Consider the following 20,802-nt stretch of genomic DNA (forward strand, 5'->3'; position numbering starts at 1 on the left):
AAGGGCTTTCACCAGTCATCACACTCCTGCTCACAAAGCTCCTTCTCATTCTTACTTTCTGGTACGTCCAGTGGCTCCTGGGACTGGCATGGGAGGTTATTTTCCCCAGTTTACAGATTTGGAAGCTGAGGCTCTGATTGTTGGTACCAGACTCCCATTTCTGGGTCTCCTCCTCGACGTTCTCGCTTTGCTCTTGTCCCCGTGCCTGCCGACCACCTGATCTGGCCCTGTCCCTGGAACTCAGCACCTCGGACAGCTCCTGTAAGGTGAGGGGATGGCCAGGCCTTCCTTCTCGCGAGTTCAGGAGGAGCGGCCCTAGAGGAAGCTCGGGAATCTCGCGAGAGTGGCTGCTGCAGGCAGGCCGGCGCGGGCGCGCGAGGAACTGGCCCCGAGGCGCGCGCACGCTCGCGCACCCAGTCCCCAGACCCGGAGCCGCTCGCGGCCGGCTCCGCGCCGCATCGTTGGGTGCATAGCAGCGCAGCGCGGCGGCCTTTCCGCAGCCGAGCGACAGCAGCGGGTGAGTCCCGGGCCTAAAGGGCCAGAAAAGGGCTTTGTAGGGAAGTTGGGCGCAGGGCGAGAGGGGTCACCCCATCTCCAGCTTTGTACACCCTACGCTTCACCTTTGGATGCCGGGGGCAGGTCGAGCTGGAGAGGCGCAGAGTCGAGGTGACCTTCCCTGTTGGGGCGGGGGAAGAGAATCTCGGGTGCCCCAGACCCCCCCAACCCCCGCCATCCCCATTCCCGGCTCCCAAAGAAGGATCCCAGTCTTGGATGACGTCAGACCCCTGGATTCTGGAGCCTGGGCCTTGGGCCCTCCATACCCCCTCAGCCCCACCTGGCGTTCCCTGGAAACAGGCCTCCTCCTCCTCCTCCTGGGGACGGCGCACGCGGCCTGGGATGGGGGCGTCTGGAGGCGGGGTGACTGTGGCCTCCTTTGGGTCCTTCCTCACAAGAGGCGCCTGCAGGTGGGTGCAGGTTGTACTCCCCACCTCCCAGACTCCGCCTAAGCGAGGCGGCAGACCTTTGGACAGCTCGTCTGAACCGCCTCAGTGTTTCATGGGATGGGTGCATTGGCTTAAGCCTGTGGGCCGCCAGGGCTTTGGGGTGGTGTGTTGGGGGCGCCAAAAGAAGCTCATTCCAACGCTGACAGGAGTCAGTTACGAGGATTGGGGTGAGATGTTTGGGAACCCGTCTCTGCCCCTGCCTCTGGGAGCTCGTGATCCAAAGGTTGGAAAAACCAAGTATAGTCTGGACTGAGAATACACTATCTTAGGCAGTTCAAACCGGCAATGCCCCAGCTCCAGGATAAGGAGTTGAGGGAGGGCTGGGCAGACTTTCCCGTGGACACTAGGAGCACAAGGAGAAAGGGAGGCAAGAGGCAGTGAATAGGAGGCTTCTTGGAGGCAGTGAGATTGGGATGAGAGGAGAGGTAACAGAGGGCATTTTCGGGGAATAGTCTGGGCAAAGGCGTAGAGGTGGGAATTAAGCACAGCTGTTGGGGAGCCTGGCCTGTGAGTCCAGCCATGTGACTGTGCGCATGGGGTGGAGAAGTCTGGAGAATTTTGCAGCCTGTGCCCTAACTGTTCTGCCTCCAAGGGGCAGGCCTCTGAGACAGGGAAATGGTTCTTGCAGGGACATGACTGGCAGAGAGATTTTGTCTAGGGCTGCACAGATTGTGCTAGTTGAGATTTGATCTGGGTTTGATGAGCCTGAGTTGCTGAGAGAGGATTGACTGGTCATGGGCCACAGGAAGAGGGTCTTCTTAGGTCTAGCAAACCCATGGAGAGTTAGCAGTGTCCTGGGAGGGGAGCTCTGGTTAGGGGCCTTGGGCTCTGTTCCTGTTTCTTTAACCCTTTCTCTGGTGGGCTGGCTGGCCACCTCTTAACAAATTGATTCCTCTCTCTGGGTATCTCTTTGCCAGCACCTTTCTCTAGGGATGAAATAATAGGACTAAGTACCGACCTCCCTTGAGGAAGCTGCTTGTTCTAGTTTAGAGCGTCCTTCTCAGTTCTTCTACCTCTTCCTTTTCCTTTTCTCCCCCCCTCCCTCTGCCTTCCTCTCCCTGTCCCTGCCCCCTCCCCACAGCAGTTCCTCTACAGGCTGCACTTCCTTCCTTGCTGACAGCCCAGAGTCTCTGAAGGTCTCCTGGAGGAAGTGTGGTACAGCAGGGTTCACGGAAGCTGTGGGCTTAGCCTGACTTGGGGAGGGCATCAGTTGCTCCACTCCTACCCCGGGAGGGTGTCCAAGGCTTAAGGAAGAATATGATTGACCATTCTCTGTGCCCTGCCCTGTGCTGGGTCCCTCCTGGAAGCCCCATCCATGACGGAACAAGGAAGAGATTGGATGAGAATGAGTGAGCACTTGGTGCCCAATAACTGGTTCAGAATTTAAGCAGTGGGAGGCACAGCAGGGATGTCTGGAAGGGCTTCCCAGAAGAGGTGGGATGTGAGAAAAATAGAAGGACTCAGAGGCGCTGATGGGGCTCTGGTTTAGGGTCAATGGAAGCAGACGGGATGGCTTGATATGATCTGCATGAAGCTGGGTTGTGTGGGAAGCAGGTCAGCCTGTGGTAGAGAAGCAAAACGTGGTGGGTTGGAGGTTTGTAGCTGATTGACACAAGGTTTTGATTGCCAAACACAGGATCAGTAGGGGCTACTGAAGAGTCATCATAGGACGGTGATAGCAATGCTAGGAGTGTACTGTTCTCTGAGGAATATTCATAGTTTGGGGACATCAGGGCTGGAGATATGGGATTGGGTGTGGGATAAGGAGACCAGAGGTAGAGCAAGAGGGGAAAACTTCCATCTTAGCAGATAGGCTCTGGGCAGACAGCAAGAAAATGACCATTTCTATGCCAAGGATGGGGGCTCATCCCATCCTTGGCATAGAAGGATGGGGAGGAGGGAGGGCTGGTGAGCAGGGAGTCCTGGAACTAAGCCCAGGTCCCTATCCTGATCTGAGGCCAGACTTGACTCCCTTCTCTCTGCCATGGACCTTACTCTCTTTACTGTGGGACCTTCTGTCCTCCCAACTTCACAGTTAGAAATGGAATAAATTATAGTCTGTTTTTTTTGAACAAAATTCAGTTAGTATTTGCTGTCTTATTGATAACTAAGGAGGTGCTTCCTTAGGCCTACATCTCTGGGGGGATATGTAACACCCCCAATGCCTCCCAGCGTTATGAAAGACTCTCAGTTGAGGACTAAATTGCTACTTCTCCCATTTTTCAGTTTAAGAACTTTGGTTTGCAGAGGCCAGTCATTGCTGCTCCCCTCTCCCCCAACACAAGTATAAAGAGCAGAGAGCCTGGAACCTTCCATTTTTGTGACCTCAGCCTCCTGTAGCCCTCCCAAGCCTAAATTCTCTCTGGGCTAACCATGTACACACAAGGCAGCCTTGCTCTGTGCTCTGGCCCTGAGTGCTGGCTTTCCCACCATCCATACTTTGCTACACTGACTTCTCTGTAACCATGGGCACACCTTTGGGAGACAGCCTGGGACCAGACAGGGGTCAGATTGGAGCCAGGGTTAGAGCCTCCTTCCTTGAGGCTCTTACAATCTAGTTATTGCCCACTCTCCCCCTGCCTCTCTTCTTTGTTTCCCTGGAGGACATTAGTGCTGGACCACAGTCTCCCTTTCCACATCCCATTGTCACATGGAGGGCAGTGCCTCCTTTGGCCACCCTTTCTACTAGCTACACCTGAGTCTGGTCATCATTGGCATGTGGCCACCTCCAAAATCTTAAACTCCAGTATCATTCTCTGACCACAGTCCAAATTCTGCTTTACCTACTTTGGGACCTCAAGGAGACCTCAAGTTCTCTGACACCTCCATTTTCTCTATCTCATGAGCATGACACCTTCTGTGTCCTTCCTGGACTCCATGGTCCAGGATTTTAACCATCCTCTGGCTCATACCTTCAATGACCATGCCACTTTGCCTGTGTGTCCCACCCCAGCAGCAGATCCCCCAATTCTGGATTCCACACTCAGAAGCTTCTGGTGGCCATCACATACCAGGGCAGTCTGGTTCTGCTTCCGTGGAGGGTCTCCAGCCTCAGCTGTCCCTCCATCACTTCTAGAAACCCCTTTCCTCTTCCCATCAGCTCTCCATTCTATTCTATGGGAGGAGTATTCCAAACTTGGACTATTATCCCAAAGCCCTTTACTCATGGAGAGGGTTAGTTGGGGGGGGGGGGGTTGTATGTAGGAGTTGGAACCACACTTACGTTTCTCCACTTCTTGAATCCCAGTAGAAGGAGGGCTCCTAATCTAACATACCCGCTCTGTGCTATGGGTGCTGGCCCTACGTATCTCCTGAGATACCAGTGTCTGTCAGCTCTTTCCCCCTCTACAGTATCTTCAGCCTCTCCACCGTTTTCCTTAATAATACCTTCCTCCTGGCTTATATATATGCTCAAGTCTCCTATCTGGAAAATCCTTTCTAACTGTATGTCTTCCTCTAGCTGCTGCTGTTTTAAACCTATGGCTTTGTCTCGCTAGAAAAGTGATATATGACTGTTGCAGAAATTTTAGAAAATAAAGATAAAAGAAAGACAACAAATAACTTGTAATGTCACTATCAAGAGATCGCTACTATTAATCCTTTATGGTGTTTCTTTGTTGACACTAATATCCTGTATATTATATTAAAGTCTCAGCTGAGTTTTTTGATTTAAAAAAAATTTTTTTTAGGTCTTTATTTAATTTGTTACAATATTGCTTCTGTTTTTTAAGTTTTGGTTTTTTGGCTGTGAGGCATGTGGGATCTTAGCTCCCCGACCAGGGATCAGACCCACACCCCCTGCATTGGAAGGTGCAGTCTTAACCACTGGACCGCCAGGGGTGTCCCTCAGCTGAGTTTTTTGAAAGATTAATCGGCCTTTTCTTCCTCTCCTCATGTTCCCTCATTTCTGGGCAGCTGGCCTCTACCCCACCACTTCCTGAAGCTGTGACCTCCTAATTGCCAAATCAGCCCATGTCACACCTGACCACTCTGTGGCCACGGACGTTGTTGACCTGGTTGACCAGTCATTAAAAAGGTTGAGATAACCTGTATTCATTGACATTAAACATTTTCATGAGATATTGAGTGGAAAAAAACAGGTTATAAAAGAGCATGTATAAAATGATCTCACTTTTGTCATATATGCTTATGTATACATAAAAACCAAAAACCTAAAGGTCAGACTGTTAAAGGGGTGACCACTGAGAAGGTGGATTTTGGAAGAACTTGTATTTTCTACTTTATGCACTTTGATTTTTTTTTTTAACTTGCAGATATTTTTATACATGTTACTAAAAAGCAACATAATTTCATTTTATTAAAAAAGAAACTTTGAGGTTATATTTTTTAAAAGAAGAGGAAGAATAGAAATCTTCAGTGGCTCGCAAGTCTCAGGATAAAGCTCAAATCCTGCTCATGGCCTTCAAGGCCAGGATGACTGGCCCCTCCCACCTCTCAACCCTATTGTTGCCTTTTCTTCCTTCCTTCCACTTTGGACTTTATCTGTGTGTGCTCTACTTTCTGTTCCTTGAATTCGCCATGCTGTTACTCTCCTGACCTTCCCTTTGCATGTGCTTTCCTGGTTCTTTCCTTTCCTGGCCAACTCTTATTCATCCTCCAGGATTCAGCTCTGATATCGCTTCCTCTATAAAGCCCTCCCTGGCTTTTCCAGGATGGACCAGGGAGGTGCTCCTCCGTGTTCCCACAGCTTTGTGTACTTGCTTTCCTGGAGCACTTCTCAGGCTGTGGTGTAATTGCCCTTTGATTTAGCTGCATCCTCTACGCTTACTACCTCACTTTCAACTCAAACGTGTCTCCCCTATTACAGAGAAAATTGAAGCAGATATGTGGGACGTGCACTGTCCTTTCCAAGGCCTCAAACCTCCCCCATCTGCTTGCGTCATGTTCTCCTTCCCACCTGTTAGGATTGAGGCTTGTCCCACCTCTTTGCACTGGACCTCATGCTTCTCCCCCTTTCAGGGGTTTGCTCCATTAATTAACCTCTGTCTCTATTGTAATTGCAACTCTTCCCTGGATCTTTCACATCTCTAGCTTATTAACATCCTAAACAAACAACCCTCAGACATAGTCCTCCCTGGACCCCATAGCCCACCCAGGTAGTACCCTGTCTCTGTTCTCTTCCAAGGCAGGCTTCTTCAACGTGCTGTCTACACCTGCTCTCAGCTTATGTGCTCAACTATGTAATTTGGCTGCTACTACCCACTCCCACTGCTCCCGCCAACTCCCAGCTGCCACGACCACCAAAGTAGTTCTTGTTGGGGTTACAGGTGACTTGCTGTTGCTGAGTGTACTGAACATTTTTCAGTCCAGCCCTTTCCATGCTGGACCTCTCAGTGGCATCTGTCATATTTGTCCACTCTCTACTCCTGGCTTTGGAGACTTCACACTCTCCTGGTTTTCCTCCTGCCGCATCAGCTGCTCCTACTCATTCTTTGCCAGCTCATCCTCTTCTGCCTGACTTTTCTTTTTTTTTTAAAAACAGGTAATACATTTACCTGATTCATAATTCAAAAAGATGTCCTAAATTTCATCAATTCTAAGATGAACATTTTGATATTTCCGAAAACATTTTAATGTCTGTGTCTTTAAAATTTTGGCATCTTATCATTATAAGTTGGTGGCATTTTTTTCTTTCTTTTGTTCAATAAGATAATGATCTATCTTAAAATTGATGGTGTCTTGGATTTGATGGTATAAAGATACATAGTAAAAATTTCCTCCCACCTACTCCCCTACTCCACATGTATTCAGTTCCTCTGGCCCCCAGGAACCACAATTATTTTTTTCTTGATGTCCTACTAGAGATTCTTTGTGTATATATTGCCAAATGCAACTGTGTATATCCCCCTCCTGACTTAAAAGTATTTATTTATTTATTTTTTAAATTTTATTTTATTATTTTTTAAAATATTTATTTATTTATTTATTTGGTAGCACCAGGTCTTAGCTGCGGCTCGCCAGCTCCTTAGTTGCAGCACATGGGCTCCTTAGTTACTGCAGGTGGGCTCCTTAGTTATAGCTCCAGGCTTCTTAGTTGTGGCATGCAAACTCTTAGTTGCAGCATGCATGTGGGATCTAGTTCCCCGACCAGAGATTGAACCCAGGCCCCCTGCGTTGGGAGCGCCAAGTCTTATCCACTGCGCCACCAGGTCCCTTTATTTATTTTTATGAAGTATAATTGACATACATTACTTTCAAGTGTACAACATAATGATATTTATACAACATAATATTTGTATATATTGTGTTTTTGTTTTTTGTTTTTTTGGGTTTTTTTTTTGCGCAATATTTGTATATATTGTGAAATGATCACCACAATAAGGCTAGTTAACATCCACTGCCACACATAGTTACAGAATTTCTTTTCCTTGTAATGAGAACTTTTAAGATTTACTCTCTTAGCAACTTTCAAATATGCAGTACAGTGTTATTAACTGTAGTCACCATGCTGTACCTTACATCCCTGTGATTTATTTATTTAGAACTGGAAGTCTGTACCTTTTGACCCCCTTCACCCATTTCACTCACCCCTCAGCCCCCGCCTCTGGAAACCACCAATCTCTTCTCTGTGGATGAGCTTGGTGTTTTGTTTGTTTGCTTTTTAAAATTTTATTTTGTTTTAGATTCCACAAATAAGTGAGGTCATACAGTATTTGTCTTTCTTTGTCTGACTTATTTCACTTAGCATAATGTTCTCAAGGTCCATTCATGTTGTCACAAACGGCAAGATTTCATTCACCAACCTTTGGTATCTCATCCTTCTTATAACAGCCATTCTGACACGTGTGAGGTGATATCTCATTGTGGTTTTGATTTGCATTTCCCTGATGATTAGTGATGTTGAGCATCTTTTCATGTATTGATACCCGTTGGCCATCTGTATGTCTATTTCCCCAACTTTTTATTTTGAAAAATTTCAAAGCTACAAAAAGTTTAAAGAACAGTGCAATGAATGCCTGTACTAGGGTACTTCACCTAGATTCAGCAGCTGTTAACATTTTGTGACATTTGGTTTGTCTATCAATATCTCTGATTTTTTTTTTTTTTTTTTTGGCCGTGCCGCGTGGCTTGAGGGATCTTAGCTCCCCGACCAGGGATTGAACCTGGGCCCACAGCAGTGAAAGCGCCGAGTCCTAACCACTGGACCACCAGGGAATTCCCTATCTTATTTTTTTGCAGAACCATTTGAAAGTAAGTAGCAGACAAGACACTGTATTCCTAAATATGTCAGCATGTTATCTCCTAAGAACAAAGATATTCTCCTATGTAACCACAACACCTAAGAAATTTAACATTGAACAATGATATCTACTGTTCAGTCTATATTCAAATTTCTCTACTTGTCCTAAAAATGTCCTTTATAGCTGTGATTTAAAAATCCAGGACCAGTCATTGCAGTTGGTTGCATGTCTCTTTAGTCTCCTTTAATTTAGATGAGTCCCTTTACCAATTTTTATCTTTCACGACATTAACATTTATCTTGGAGAATTTCCCACAGTCTGGATTTGTCAGATTCTTTTTCTTAATAATTATTTTCAGATTAAAGATTTTGGCAATAATACTGCATTGATGATCTTATGTCCTTCTGTGTGTATCACATCATGAGGCACATAATGTCCTTTTGTCCCATTATCAGAAATGCTAAGTTTGGTCACTTGGTCTGCCAGATCCTCTCATTATAGAAGTACCTTTTCTCTCTTGTGATGAATAAATAATCTGGGGGGGTGACAGACTGTGTGACTCCCCTCTTCCCTAACCACCTTCCACCCAGTGGTTTAAGCAGCCATTGATAATCCTTCCCTGTATCAGTTCTGACAAAGGGGTTGCAAAATAATGATTTAAAAAATTATGTCATTCCTTCTATATTAGAACTTTTCTTTCCCGCCTCCCTTTCTTTTGTGTATTATAGTTCACTTATGCATTCTTTTCAGTGTGTTATGATCCATTACTGACATTACTCATATTTTTTCTTCAGCTTTTTATTTTGAAAACTTTAAAGTTGAAAGAATACAAGGGACACTCATATAACTTCACTCAGATTCACCAATTGTTAGCATTTGCCACATTTGCTTTGATTCTGTCTATATCTATCCATTCATTATTTCTTATTTTTCTGAACTATTTGAAGCAAGTTTCAGATATCACGATACTTTATCCCTAAGCACTTGAGCACATATTTCCTAAGAAAAAGGACATTTTCCTACATAACCTCAATACCATTATCACACCCAAGAAATGTAACATAGACATAATAATATTATCTAGAGTCTATATTCAAGTTTCCTCTGATATCCCAGTGTTTCCCTCTTGAACCAGGATTCAATCAAGGTTGACACATCAGTTTTTGTTGCCATGTAGCTGCTTTTTTTTTTTTTAATATTTTATTTATTTATTTGGCTGCACCAGGTCTTAGTTGCGGCACACAGAATCTTTAGTTGCAGTGCTTGGGCTCTTTAGTTGTGACATGTGGACTCTTAGTTGCGGCATGCATGTGGGATCTAGTTCCCTGACCAGGGATCGAACCTGGGTCCCCTGCACTGGGAGTGCAGAGTCTTATCCACTAGACCAGGGGTCCCCAACCCCCCTCCCCCATCAGTCTGCAAGCCAAGGCCTGTTAGGACCCGGGCCGCACAGTGAGAGAGCGAAGATTCATCTGCCACTCCCCATCGCTTGCATTACCGCCCGAACCACCCCCACCCCCCCACCCCTGCACCGTGCATGGAAAAATTGTCTTCCACGAAACTGGTCCCTGGTGCCAGAAAGGTCAGGGACCTCTGCACTAGACCACCAGGGAATTCCCCAACAATCTTTCATCCAGTGAAAGATTTAGCAGCCACTGAGGATCCTTGTCTGAATCAGCTATTACATTCATGATTGCAAAATTAGGAGATTTTCTAATTCTGTCACTCCTACACTTAGTGCTAGCATTCTTCCGAAAAGAATAGCTTGCTTTCTTCCTTCCTCCCTCTTCTTTTTAAAAATAAGAGTGTCACTTTGGACTCATGCATTATTTTTTAATAATGTTACATTACTGTCATTATTTTTGATGCTCTTAATTCTCCCAAATTTGGCTGTTGGTAGCTCCTTCAAGCTGGTGTCCTCTTGACACCAATTAGTTGAATTCCTTCTTGCTTCTGGCACCACAAGATGTTTTAGGCTAACGTTGTATTTCCTTGTCCTGGCTTGGGACCAGCCACATATTTTTAAAGTCATGAGTTCATATTGATGCCTCCAATTCAAATCCAACATCACAGGACTCTGTCTTACCTTCCTATATTCCATATTCTGTCTCCATACCTAACACTGAGAACCCAGGTTCCAACAACATGAACACATTCTCTCATATGCTGTCTGCTACAGTTCACATGACAGAGTTTCAGAATCATCACACTAGTACCAACAGTAACAGTAAACCCGCTAAGATTTCAGATTTCTTTCCAGTTGTTTTTGCTCTTGAGATATATCCCTCTAAGAGAACACAGAGTACTGAGATGAAGTCACTTGGCCAATTCTTTTTCCTGTGTGATTGTGTTATCAATTCACAGTGTAGATAGCTTCATTTGGTTTTGTTTATTTCAATTTTAATGGTTCTCTCCAATTTCTTTTTTGTTTGTTTCTGTTTTTGGCAGCATTTCAAGGCTTGTGGGTTCTTAGTTCACACCAAGGATCAAACCCAGCCCTGTGAGTGAAAGTGCCAAGTCCTAACCACTGGACCACCAGGGAATTCCCTGCTTTTTTTACTTAACAGTATATCCTGGAAATCATTCCATAGCAGTTCATAGAGATCATCTTCATTCTTTTTTACAGCTATATATTACTCCATTGACTGATGTACCATAGTCTATTCAAACAGTTGCATTTAGGTTGTTTCTAACATTTTGTTATTGTAAAATAGTGTCATGTTGAATAACATGTATTTGTTGTTTCTTACTTGTGGGTAAATAACTAGAAGTAGGATTCTGGGGATAAAAGCAAAATATATTTTTATTCTCCTCTCCCCTCCTTTTTTTTCTTTTTTTCAATATGAAAGGTAGCATAAACTATTCTATGTCTTGCATTTTTTTCAACTACTTGTAATTGTGGAGTTCTTTCCATATCAGTATTTTTTTTTAAATTTTTTGACAGATTTTATTTATTTTTTTATCTATTTATTTATTTTTGGCTGCATTGGGTCTTCATTGCTGCTCTGTGAGGTGGGAGCTGCCTCCGGTTCATTCCACCATGGAAATGTGAGATGAGTCCTGCTCCAGGGAGTTTCCAGCCTGGCTGGGACTAAGAGAAGGACTAGGTTGGGTGAGCCATGATGTTCAACCTTCTCTGGCTCTTTTTCCTTCCAGTTCAGGACAAAGAGGAGTGGACAGGCCGCTGGGCCGGCTGGTGCCATCATGTCAGGTAAGGAGAGGGTGGGCTACTTGGGTAGGATGTAACGGTGAACTTAGGGTAGGGGTCCCTTTACGCCCCCTAGTTTTTGAAGGTCAGGTTCTTTCTGTCCTCTTGCCCCTGGATTGCCCCTGGTTCCCCACTGAGGCCTATTTATCCAAGACCCTCACTGTCTAGCCCTCTGTCAGACCTCTGACCCTGGGGACCAGGGGTAGCGCATCCTGATGCTCTGGTCCTACTGTCTGTCTGACTGATAAGTGGCATGGGTGTCTCAGTCTCCATCCTCTCTGTCACCATTACTCTCTAATACTCTGAGACCTTTTCATTCTGGTTTCTGAGTTGTCTGGTTTCCAAAGGCTCAGAGCTGGAGGGACCTGTAGGGACTATCGAGTTTGACCCCCACCCCACTGGATAAACTGAGGTCTGGAGAGGGGTAGTGACTCACCCAAGAGCATAAGTGTTGGAGTGGAGGCTAGATAGAACCCACGTACGCAGACTCACCATGCTGCTTCCTCTACCCGGAACTGGTCCCCCACTGAAGAGGGTGCTGCACCCCTGATGGACAGTGTTTATTGTTTTTATTCTTCTGAGAGACAGTGACACTGCCTCAGGGCTACTTTGGGAGACCTGAGGCAGTGGGGATAGCTGGGTGGGGATAGCAAAGTGGTCTGTGCCCACAGGGGCCAAGAGGGCAGCCCAGGCCAGGGAAAGAGTGATCATATTGGATCATCAGGGAGGGGAACATTCAGGGTGATACCATATGATGTGCCTCGCCCACAGAAAAAGTGAACAACTTCCCACCATTGCCCAAATTCATCCCGCTCAAGCCATGTTTCTACCAAGACTTTGAGGCAGATATCCCTCCTCAGCATCTCAGCATGACCAAGCGCCTCTACTACCTCTGGATGCGTGAGTGCTGTGGGATGGGGGTGGGCCATAGCTGGGGAATGGGGGAGGGGGAAGGCTGGCGGGTGCTGGGCATTGGGACAGGGTCTCCACAGGCTCGGTGTCCTTCAGCCTCACTTGCAGCATCTGTGTGGGCCAGTAAGCCTTTCCCTGCCTGACTCCTGCAGGCTCCTCTCCTGGGCCGACTCCCCAGCTGGGCCTCAGTTTCCCTCAACCTTCCATCTAGGCCTCTCCCCATCTCCCAATCACAGAGCAGCTGGGTGGGGGGGTCTCTGTTTGCGGTGTAATTCCTCATTTCTTCCTCTCCTTCTCCTTTTCACTGGAGTAGTTTTCCAGGGAACCTCTGATGACTGCCTCAGGATTCTGGATTTGGAGAGGAATCCTCCCCTCAGAGCCACATTTTTCTTGCTTTCTCTGGAAAATTGCTCAAAAAGAACATTCAGCTGGGATTTAGGAGATATGGGAGGAGGCTGGGCTGGTCACTCCACTTCCCAAGTGGCAGGTTCCTCATTTATAGGAAAGAGGGTATTGTCTCAGTGATCGCTGTGGTTCCACGTAGCTCTGCGTTGAGTCTAGAGTTTTAATGTTCTAAGATTTTGAGGTTGAGAGTTTAAAAGCCCCAATTTCTCATGGTCTGTGGCAGTAGAATAATTGCGGCCGGGGCACTAGATCAAGTGAGCTGGAGAGAGGTGGGACTGGGAAGAGAGATGTAAACCAATATAAAAGCAGTTTAATGTCTGTTCTATGTAAAGAGCAAATAAAATCAGTGAGAACACCAAGGTTCCAGGAAATCTGGGGGCAATAAACAGGGATGGAGGAAATACAGCTGAAACTCACAGAAAGAAATGCTTACCCTCATGGTGAGGGGCCCTGAGAAGGGTGTACCTTCACAGGTGACAGCGTTGTCAGGCCAGACTTGGGGAGCACTGGCCCTGGGCTCTGGGAACTCTGCCCCTGAGAAGATCTCATCCAGGAGCTGGATTTAAGGGCTATAAATATCTTCCTAAGTCCTCACTAGGTGCCCGCCAGATGCTGTGTTCCCAAGGAAGCGTATATAACCCTTGAGATGCTTCAGGGTTCTATTCAGAAGCCAGGACCATAGATACCTGGCTGTTTGAGGCCAAGATTAAGCCCACCTTCCTTTATTTATTCAGTAAGTCTTTGTGGGGCCTTAAATGGACTCAGTCTAATGTTCGAGGAAAGGAGCTGGGATTTGTACTTGGGGAAGCATGAGAGCACCCAAGTCTTCAGGAGGTCAGAGGGATGGGAGATGAATAAGGCTGCAGTAGTGAAAGAAGGCTTCTTGGAGGAGGTGGCATAATAATTGTCTAAGAAATGGATTAAAGAAAGACAGATCCCAGCCACTGCTGCCTGCCCCATTTAAGTGTGGAGCGGATGGTACAATGGCTTAAAGAGATGTTACCTTTTACTTTTCCCTTTTCATGCCCTACCTTGCAAGAGAAGATGGAAGATGGGTTTCCTGTGCCTTGGGCTTGGTGATTGCTGTGGGTCTGGGATGGCCAGGGGCTGAGGCCATTCTTATAAGGAGAAATTCTTATCAGGAGAAGAGCATTTCTCCCAGGCTGAGGCTTTGGGGCCCTTCAACAGGGCTTGCTGGGCTGAGGCTCTGAGTTCCTGATCTGGAGACGCTTTGTTCTCTGGATTTCTCAGATCCCCAGGAACGGGTGTGGGAGAGGGTTGGTCTGAGCTCCCAGTTTTCTTTCTCACAGTCTGTACTCCCTGTGTGTGTGTATGTATACGTGTGTCTTGTGTATCTGTGTGTGTGTATTCACTGATGTGACTTGTGGGTGTGAATCTGTACAAATGCGGTTTGCATGTGTTTGTATGTGTCTTCATCTTTCTGTGCTTGTGCCGTTTGCCTGTGTTTGACTGTGGGTCTGTGTTGAGTTGTGGGGGATGTGTGTGTGTCTGGGTGCTCATATATTTCTGCATGGGCCTTGGTGTCTGCGTGTGTGTCTGGTGTCTGTCTCTGTGTGTGCATGTGCTCCTGGGTCTGCAGTGAATAGCGTAACGCTGGCCGTGAACCTGGTGGGCTGTCTCGCGTGGCTGATCGGAGGCGGGGGAGCTACCAACTTTGGCCTCGCCTTTCTCTGGCTCATCCTCTTCACACCCTGCTCCTACGTCTGCTGGTTTCGGCCCATTTACAAGGCCTTCAAGTAAGTGATGGGTGCTGAACTCCAGCTCCTAACCCTGTCTCTTTGCCCATCTCCACTGTCTCTTCTCTACATATTTTTAATTTTAATTTTTTTTTTTTTTGCCATCCTGCAAACTCACTTTCCCTTTGTTTACCCTCAGCTCAGACTGCCAGGTAGGATTTAGGCTTCCTGGGAGCTCTAGGCTGGGGTGAGAGGGCTGGAAGTTAGAACCTTTCTCTTAGTTCCTTCCTTCCTCACTCTACCCCTGGGTGGGGGCAACATAGAAACCGGGCCTGTTCTTGTTTTCCCTCCCCCAGGCAGCTAGCTGCATGATAAGTTTTGCCAATGGGGCCACCTGTCTTGACGGAGCTGTCCATCCTGGTACCCGTGGGGCTAGGTGATTTGGCGCCAAGTGGACCATCTATCCACGTGCCAATGGAACAAGCCATCCATGTGCCACTGACACTATGTGCTAATGAGGGCATCCAACTCTGTGCCAAAGGGATTACCCACCCATGTATCAGTAGGGCTAGCTGTCTTAGTGCCAATGGGTGTCTGCCTTGTGTCAAGTGGGATTTGCAATCTTTGTGCCAATGGAGTGTCCCTCTCAGTGCCAGTGTGATCTCAAATATCTTTGCCTATTGGGCCCATCCATGTATGTGCCAATTAGGCTATAATCTTGGTGCCAGTAATGTGTCTGTTCTTGTGCCAATGACAGTTTCTATCTTATGGGACCATCCATCCATGTACCTGGATGTCTTGGTGCCAGTAGGGCTGTCCAACCCTTTGACAATAGGTTTGTTTATTTCTGCCACAGTGGACCCATCTATTTCTGTGCCAATGGGGCCAACCATCCATGTACCAGTGAGTGGTGCATTCATAAGGAGATCTCTCCCTATGTAATGCTGTACACACAGGCCTAACACATGGAAACTTGCAAAGATCCATGGGTAAACGCTGTCCTATTTTGGCCTCTTAACTAAGGCCTTTAAATGTCTTCTGTCTATTGTGTACCCACTTAAACTTGGAAGGACTTAGAAGTCTTGAAGGCAGGGAAGCCCTGGCCCTCTACCCAGGTGATGGAAGCCATCTCCTCTGTTGCAGGACTGACAGCTCCTTCAGCTTCATGGCATTCTTCTTCACCTTCATGGCCCAGCTGGTCATCAGCATCATCCAGGCTGTGGGCATCCCAGGCTGGGGTGTCTGGTAAGAGACTGGGGTGTCTGGGACTGACCCAGGGCTAGCAGGGTGGCACCTGGGGTGTGTCCTTTGCTTACTTCTGTGGGCTAAGCTGCCTAGCCTGTGGGAACACCATGAGTTATTGGAAGTGTGAAGGGATTCAGGATAGTTTATAGTAGACAGAGCCATAGCATCAGAGGGGAATGAGAACCTTGCAGTGCTTTTTAGGAGTGCTGAGGGGTATCAAGCGTCATGAGATTAAACTGAGGGAAGGAAGCCTTATGTCTGAGGAGCTTGTTTCCTGAGCCAAGGGTTCTTTCTGAACCACTGACACAGGCCCTTTGCATCCAATGATATCGTCTCTCCCTGTGACAATGAGATGGTCCCTTACTCTAGTGGGGTGGCTCCTGGGTACCCCTCACCATGCAAGGCAGCCCCACAGCTGGCCTATTTCTGCAGTGGCTGGATCGCTACCATTTCCTTCTTCGGAACGAACGTTGGCTCAGCGGTGGTGATGCTCATTCCCACTGTCATGTTCACGGTCATGGCTGTCTTTTCCTTCATTGCCCTCAGTATGGTATGTGGTCACCTCAAGGGTTGGAGGGTGGTGTTGGGAAGGGACTGTGATCTGTAACAACCCTTCTCCCAAGTTACAAGAGGACCCAGGGGTCTTCCAAGGGACTCACTCTGGAATGGCTTGGTGGACTTTGCTCCCAGTGCACAGGGCATGGGTGGGAGGACTGGCTTTTACGGTGACTTTTCTCTGGCTCCCATGTCTTTTCTGGATAGGTTGCCTCTTCCCTTTGATTAACCCTTCCTTGTGCTCCTCATTCTACAGGTTCATAAATTCTATCGGGGCAGCGGGGGGAGTTTCAGCAAAGCTCAGGAGGAGTGGACCACGGGGGCATGGAAGAACCCGCACGTGCAGCAGGCGGCCCAGAATGCAGCCATGGGGGCAGCGCAGGGTGCCATGAATCAGCCGCAGACTCAGTATTCTGCCACCCCCAACTACACATACTCCAATGAGATGTGAACGAGCCAAGCCTCCCAGAAGCTGGCTGGGGGCCGGTGGAACGGGGGCTCAAGCCACACGTTGTGGTGACCAAGCAGGGTTCCCCCTTTCCTTTTTCTCCTCCTCCACTTTGTACAAAGAATCAGAGTTATATATATATATACATATATATGTATATCCTCTCCCCCACACCCTTGGATTCACGTGGAGCTGTCCCGTGCGGTGATAGCTGTGTCTGTGTCCCCTTGTGAATAGTGTGCAGTGAAGGTCTCTGTTGTTGTGGTGCTAGATGTATGTTTAGAACTAAACCAGCCCCCCACCCTCCACCAGGCTGCCCCCTCTGACCTTGGCCCAGGGACCCTTCATGGGGCAGAGGGAGGCATAGCAGAAGAGCCTGGCCCCCTCCCAAGGGTTATGAGCTGAAACTGTTTCCACTTTTGGTCTTACTGGGGAGCAGCAGTATTTAGAACTCACGGGGATGGTAGCGGGGAGAGTGGAGACCCGCAAAGGATCTTCTTCTGCTCCTTCTGATCCAGGTCTCTCCCCGCCACCACCCCCAACCTCCTCCTCCCCTCCTCTCTTCCTGCTGTCAGATTCCTGTGGTCCCTTCTCCTGCCCAGGGTCTCTCTCTTCTCTCTGTGGCTTTTCTTTGTCTTCTCCAAGGTTGAGTGTCCCAGTTGTATCTGCTCCTGAGACTGAGCCCCTTCCCAGATCCAGGAAGCAGACAGGGGAGCTGAGCCTTAGCCCTGATGTGGGAGGGCCCACAGCCGGAGATGCGGAGCCCACCTGGGTACCTGAATCCAGGGGATGGAAATGCAAGGCAGGCTCCTCTCTTCCCTGCCTTGCCTTCCCCTCCTTCTCTTCCCAGAGCCCCGTTGAGCCCCGTCTGCCTATGTCCCGGCTGTGGCCTGATTCTCCTACCCTACCCCTACTGTGTTCTAGGTGGCATCTGCCATCCATAAGGGCAGATTCCACTGCCTTCCCTGAAGAGCTAGGTAGTGTCCAGGCAATTTTCAGGTGTAAAGGTGCAGCTGGAGCAGAGGGTATGTAAATAACTACTGGTCCCTGGGTGTCGTTTGGTTGGCCCAAGCCCACTGGGCAGGTGCTAGGTGTCTGTGAATGACCACTGGATTCCTGGGAGCGATAGCTGTTCTGTTTGGGTCTGATAGAAGGGATAGGCTCAGAGGGCTGGTTCTGGAGGGAAGATCAGAGGAGAAGGCAGGCAGGGCCCGGTGAGAGGGGATCATGCATCCCCCCCACCCCAGCTCACTCTTGGTCATAGGGCAGTTCTGGGCACTTGAACTCAAGGCCCAGGAAGAAGCACAGGCCCAATCCTATGTGGAAGCACAATGGCTGGAATGTGATTTCAGTTTAGGTCGGGTGGGAGGGGCGATTCTCTGGCTCTTGTTTTTTTTCAAATCAAGATTACTTGCTTCCCTCTGCCTACTAGACTTGATTCTTGGCCCTTCCTCACCCTGTCAGCAACCCCTTTCCTTTCCAGGCCAGTGACTGCAGGCCCGTTGTGTGCCAGACATTGTGAGAATGTTGTTTGTAGAGGCCCTGGCTCTCTCGGAGGCCTGGAGGGGAGTGGGTTCTCACCCAAGGAGCAGCTGCCCATTTCTCACTCACTGCCCCCACCTCCCACCTGGGCTATTTAGCTTGAAAAACCAAACCCCGCCTGGCCACTCTGGGCGGCTCCAGCTTAGAACCCAACACCTGGATTTCCAGGTGCCATCCTGAGCTTTGAGCGCCAGGTACTTCATTTTCCTATAAGGGGAGCTAGGGCCTCTGGGAAGTTATCTTCCTAATGGTCCCTTAGGCTTGGGCCAGAATGTGATTGGCTCTCTCCTCTACCACTTTCTCTGCAGAAAGCAGTTGTCACAGGCCCTAGTACCTGAAAAGAGACCCTAGGTCTAGGTTCTTCCTCCCGTTTCCTTTCTCCCCTCCCAGACCTCTGGCTCCCTTTCTCTTTGTCTCTCTGGTAACTCCAGGAGGCCTGCTGCCAGCCCAGCATCCTTGACCTGTTGGATGCCACCTCCAGTCGATTTCCTGTCCTACCTGCCCTTTCTCTTTCCTGGCTCAGACCTGTATGGCCATGCCCTGGCTCTGCCCTTAGGAAGACCTGCTACCTGTGTGTGGCCCAGCTTGTCCAGGCCCTGGGATGCTGCATCTCCAGGCAACTATGCACTTTCCTGGGGAGGGAGCCAGTATGAGAAGTGGGGGCTGGGCACAGATACATCTCTGCTGGATGGTCTGGCTTGAGGGTCGGGTGGAAGAAGGCCCAGGTCAGTCTGGAAATCCTCAGGTCTTTGGCCAGCCAGTCACCTGCTTTTGCATTCTGCTGGTGCCCCCTGCCCCTCCTTGTTTCTGGGAGACACAGACCATTCTCCAACTGGCAGTTGACCTGCCTGAGCCAATGTGTCTGTCAGTGGTAACTGAATGAACCATAATAAAGGGGAACATTTGGCCCTCTGTGTCCTGCTGTGTCATGTGTCTTCATGTGGGCCTGTGTGGAGCCTCACCATGGGCTGTAGGCAATGGGGATAGGGTGGTTTGAGTGGGTCTGTCATTCCCAGAGGCCAAAAGTCACACACCTCTGTGTGGTTCTTTCTCTGAGGCAGCCTCGAAATTGCCACAGAGGCCTTCTGCCTGTTTGGAGGAGGAGTTCTGAGTTCCCTGAGGAAGAAGTAGAAGGTTGGATCAGTGGGTGAGAGGTGGTTTGGTTCAGATGGTCACTGTAGGCAGGGGCAGGGGTAGAGCACAGAGGGCCCCACCTCAGCTCTCATTGAAGGAGACTGGCAGCTGATTGAGGACCCAGGGGCCTGTGGATGCTGGAGAATGAAGGAGGCAGGGAGGTGTATCCAACGTGCCTTCCTCTGCCGCTTTCCCTTTGCCAATGCTGTGTCCTCCACTTGGAGGGCCGTTCTGGCACTTTTTATTTAAGCTCCTGGTCATCCTTCAAGATTCACCTTGAGTGACTCCTTCTCTGAGAGGGCTTCTCTGCCTCTGATTGTTACTTAGGACCCTCTCCTTCCTCATGGACCTTATTCTGTAATTTTTTGTGTCCCTCTGTCTCAAGAGCAGGGAAGAGTGATTTAGCTCTGTATCCTGTGCACTTAAAACATACAAGAGGCTCAGTAAATGTTAAGTATTAAGTGCTGCAGTGATGAGCAGTGTGGGATGGGGCTGGGGCGGGGGTAAGTAGGTCAGACAATCTGGGCCAGGCCCAGATGAGCACAGGAAGTACCAAGAACTTGGAAGCTGGTGTTCCCGACAGGACTCCCCGGAATGGACTACAGTTCCCAGAAGGCTGAGAAGTGGACTGCAACTCCCAGAAGTCTGCGCGGTCGCGGAGGCTGCCGGCGACTGTAGTAGCGTTGCGTGCCAGTCAGAATCTGTGGGAGGGGCGACCGAGGTATCGCGATATTTTGGGGGCTGCTCCGAGACGCGCCTGACGCGGGTGAGGAGTCTGAGGGGCCCTCTGGAGGCTGGTTTCACGCAGTGGGGCAGGAGGGAGGCTGGATGTGTGTGTGTGTGTGTGTTCTCTCCCTCCTGTCGGTGCCCGAGAAGCTTTGCTGCGGGTCTGTGGCTGTGTGTGTGTGTGTGTGTGTGTGTAGGGCCTGTGCAACCTGTGGGGCCGGAGCGCTATGGACCCCTTCCCGTCTCCATCCTGAAGTGGGGCATTTATATATATATATACACGCTCCCATCCCGGCTTTGTGCTGCTCTGCAATTAACTAGTACCATTTAATCTAGTTTGAAAGTTGGTCCTATCGGTTACCCACACTTAACCTTTTGCCTTAAAGAAACAAAAACAAAATCCATGAGCCTGCCTCCAGAAAGGAATGGGGATGGCCCAAAGTACAAACTGTATTTTACAAGTTGGTAAAATAGAAAAAGGAAAGCCCTGGGATATTGCAGTTGTCTCCTGGCTCCACCTAAAAGTGCCGAATGGCATTAAAAATGAAAGTGAGGCCAAATTTTGTCAGAGAAAAACTTCGTGCTGTACTTTGAAGTGTTGGAGGCCTGTGCCAGGTAATAGGCAGGGGAGATTCCCAAGCTGGGGAAGTGGTGGGTATCTTGGGGCAGGAGTTTTCCACATCTCTCCAAGTGACTGAGAGGTGGCAGTTCTCAGTCACTCCCT

General features: G+C 48.6%; 1 protein-coding gene across 1 annotated transcript; it reads left to right on the forward strand.

The window, feature by feature from the left end:
* The first annotated feature begins 528 nt into the window (after positions 1–528).
* SCAMP5 (secretory carrier membrane protein 5) lies at positions 529–19,132 on the forward strand. Its single transcript, XM_073801272.1, has 7 exons — positions 529–8,216; positions 11,363–11,417; positions 12,186–12,314; positions 14,332–14,488; positions 15,572–15,673; positions 16,106–16,223; positions 16,485–19,132. The coding sequence occupies exons 2-7, from the start codon at positions 11,411–11,413 to the stop codon at positions 16,677–16,679; spliced, it is 708 nt and encodes a 235-aa protein (XP_073657373.1). The 5' UTR covers positions 529–8,216; positions 11,363–11,410; the 3' UTR covers positions 16,680–19,132.
* The last annotated feature ends 1,670 nt before the right edge of the window (positions 19,133–20,802 follow it).

The sequence above is a fragment of the Tursiops truncatus genome, chromosome 2 (assembly GCF_011762595.2).
Source record: "Tursiops truncatus isolate mTurTru1 chromosome 2, mTurTru1.mat.Y, whole genome shotgun sequence".
NCBI classification, from domain to species: Eukaryota; Metazoa; Chordata; class Mammalia; order Artiodactyla; family Delphinidae; genus Tursiops; species Tursiops truncatus.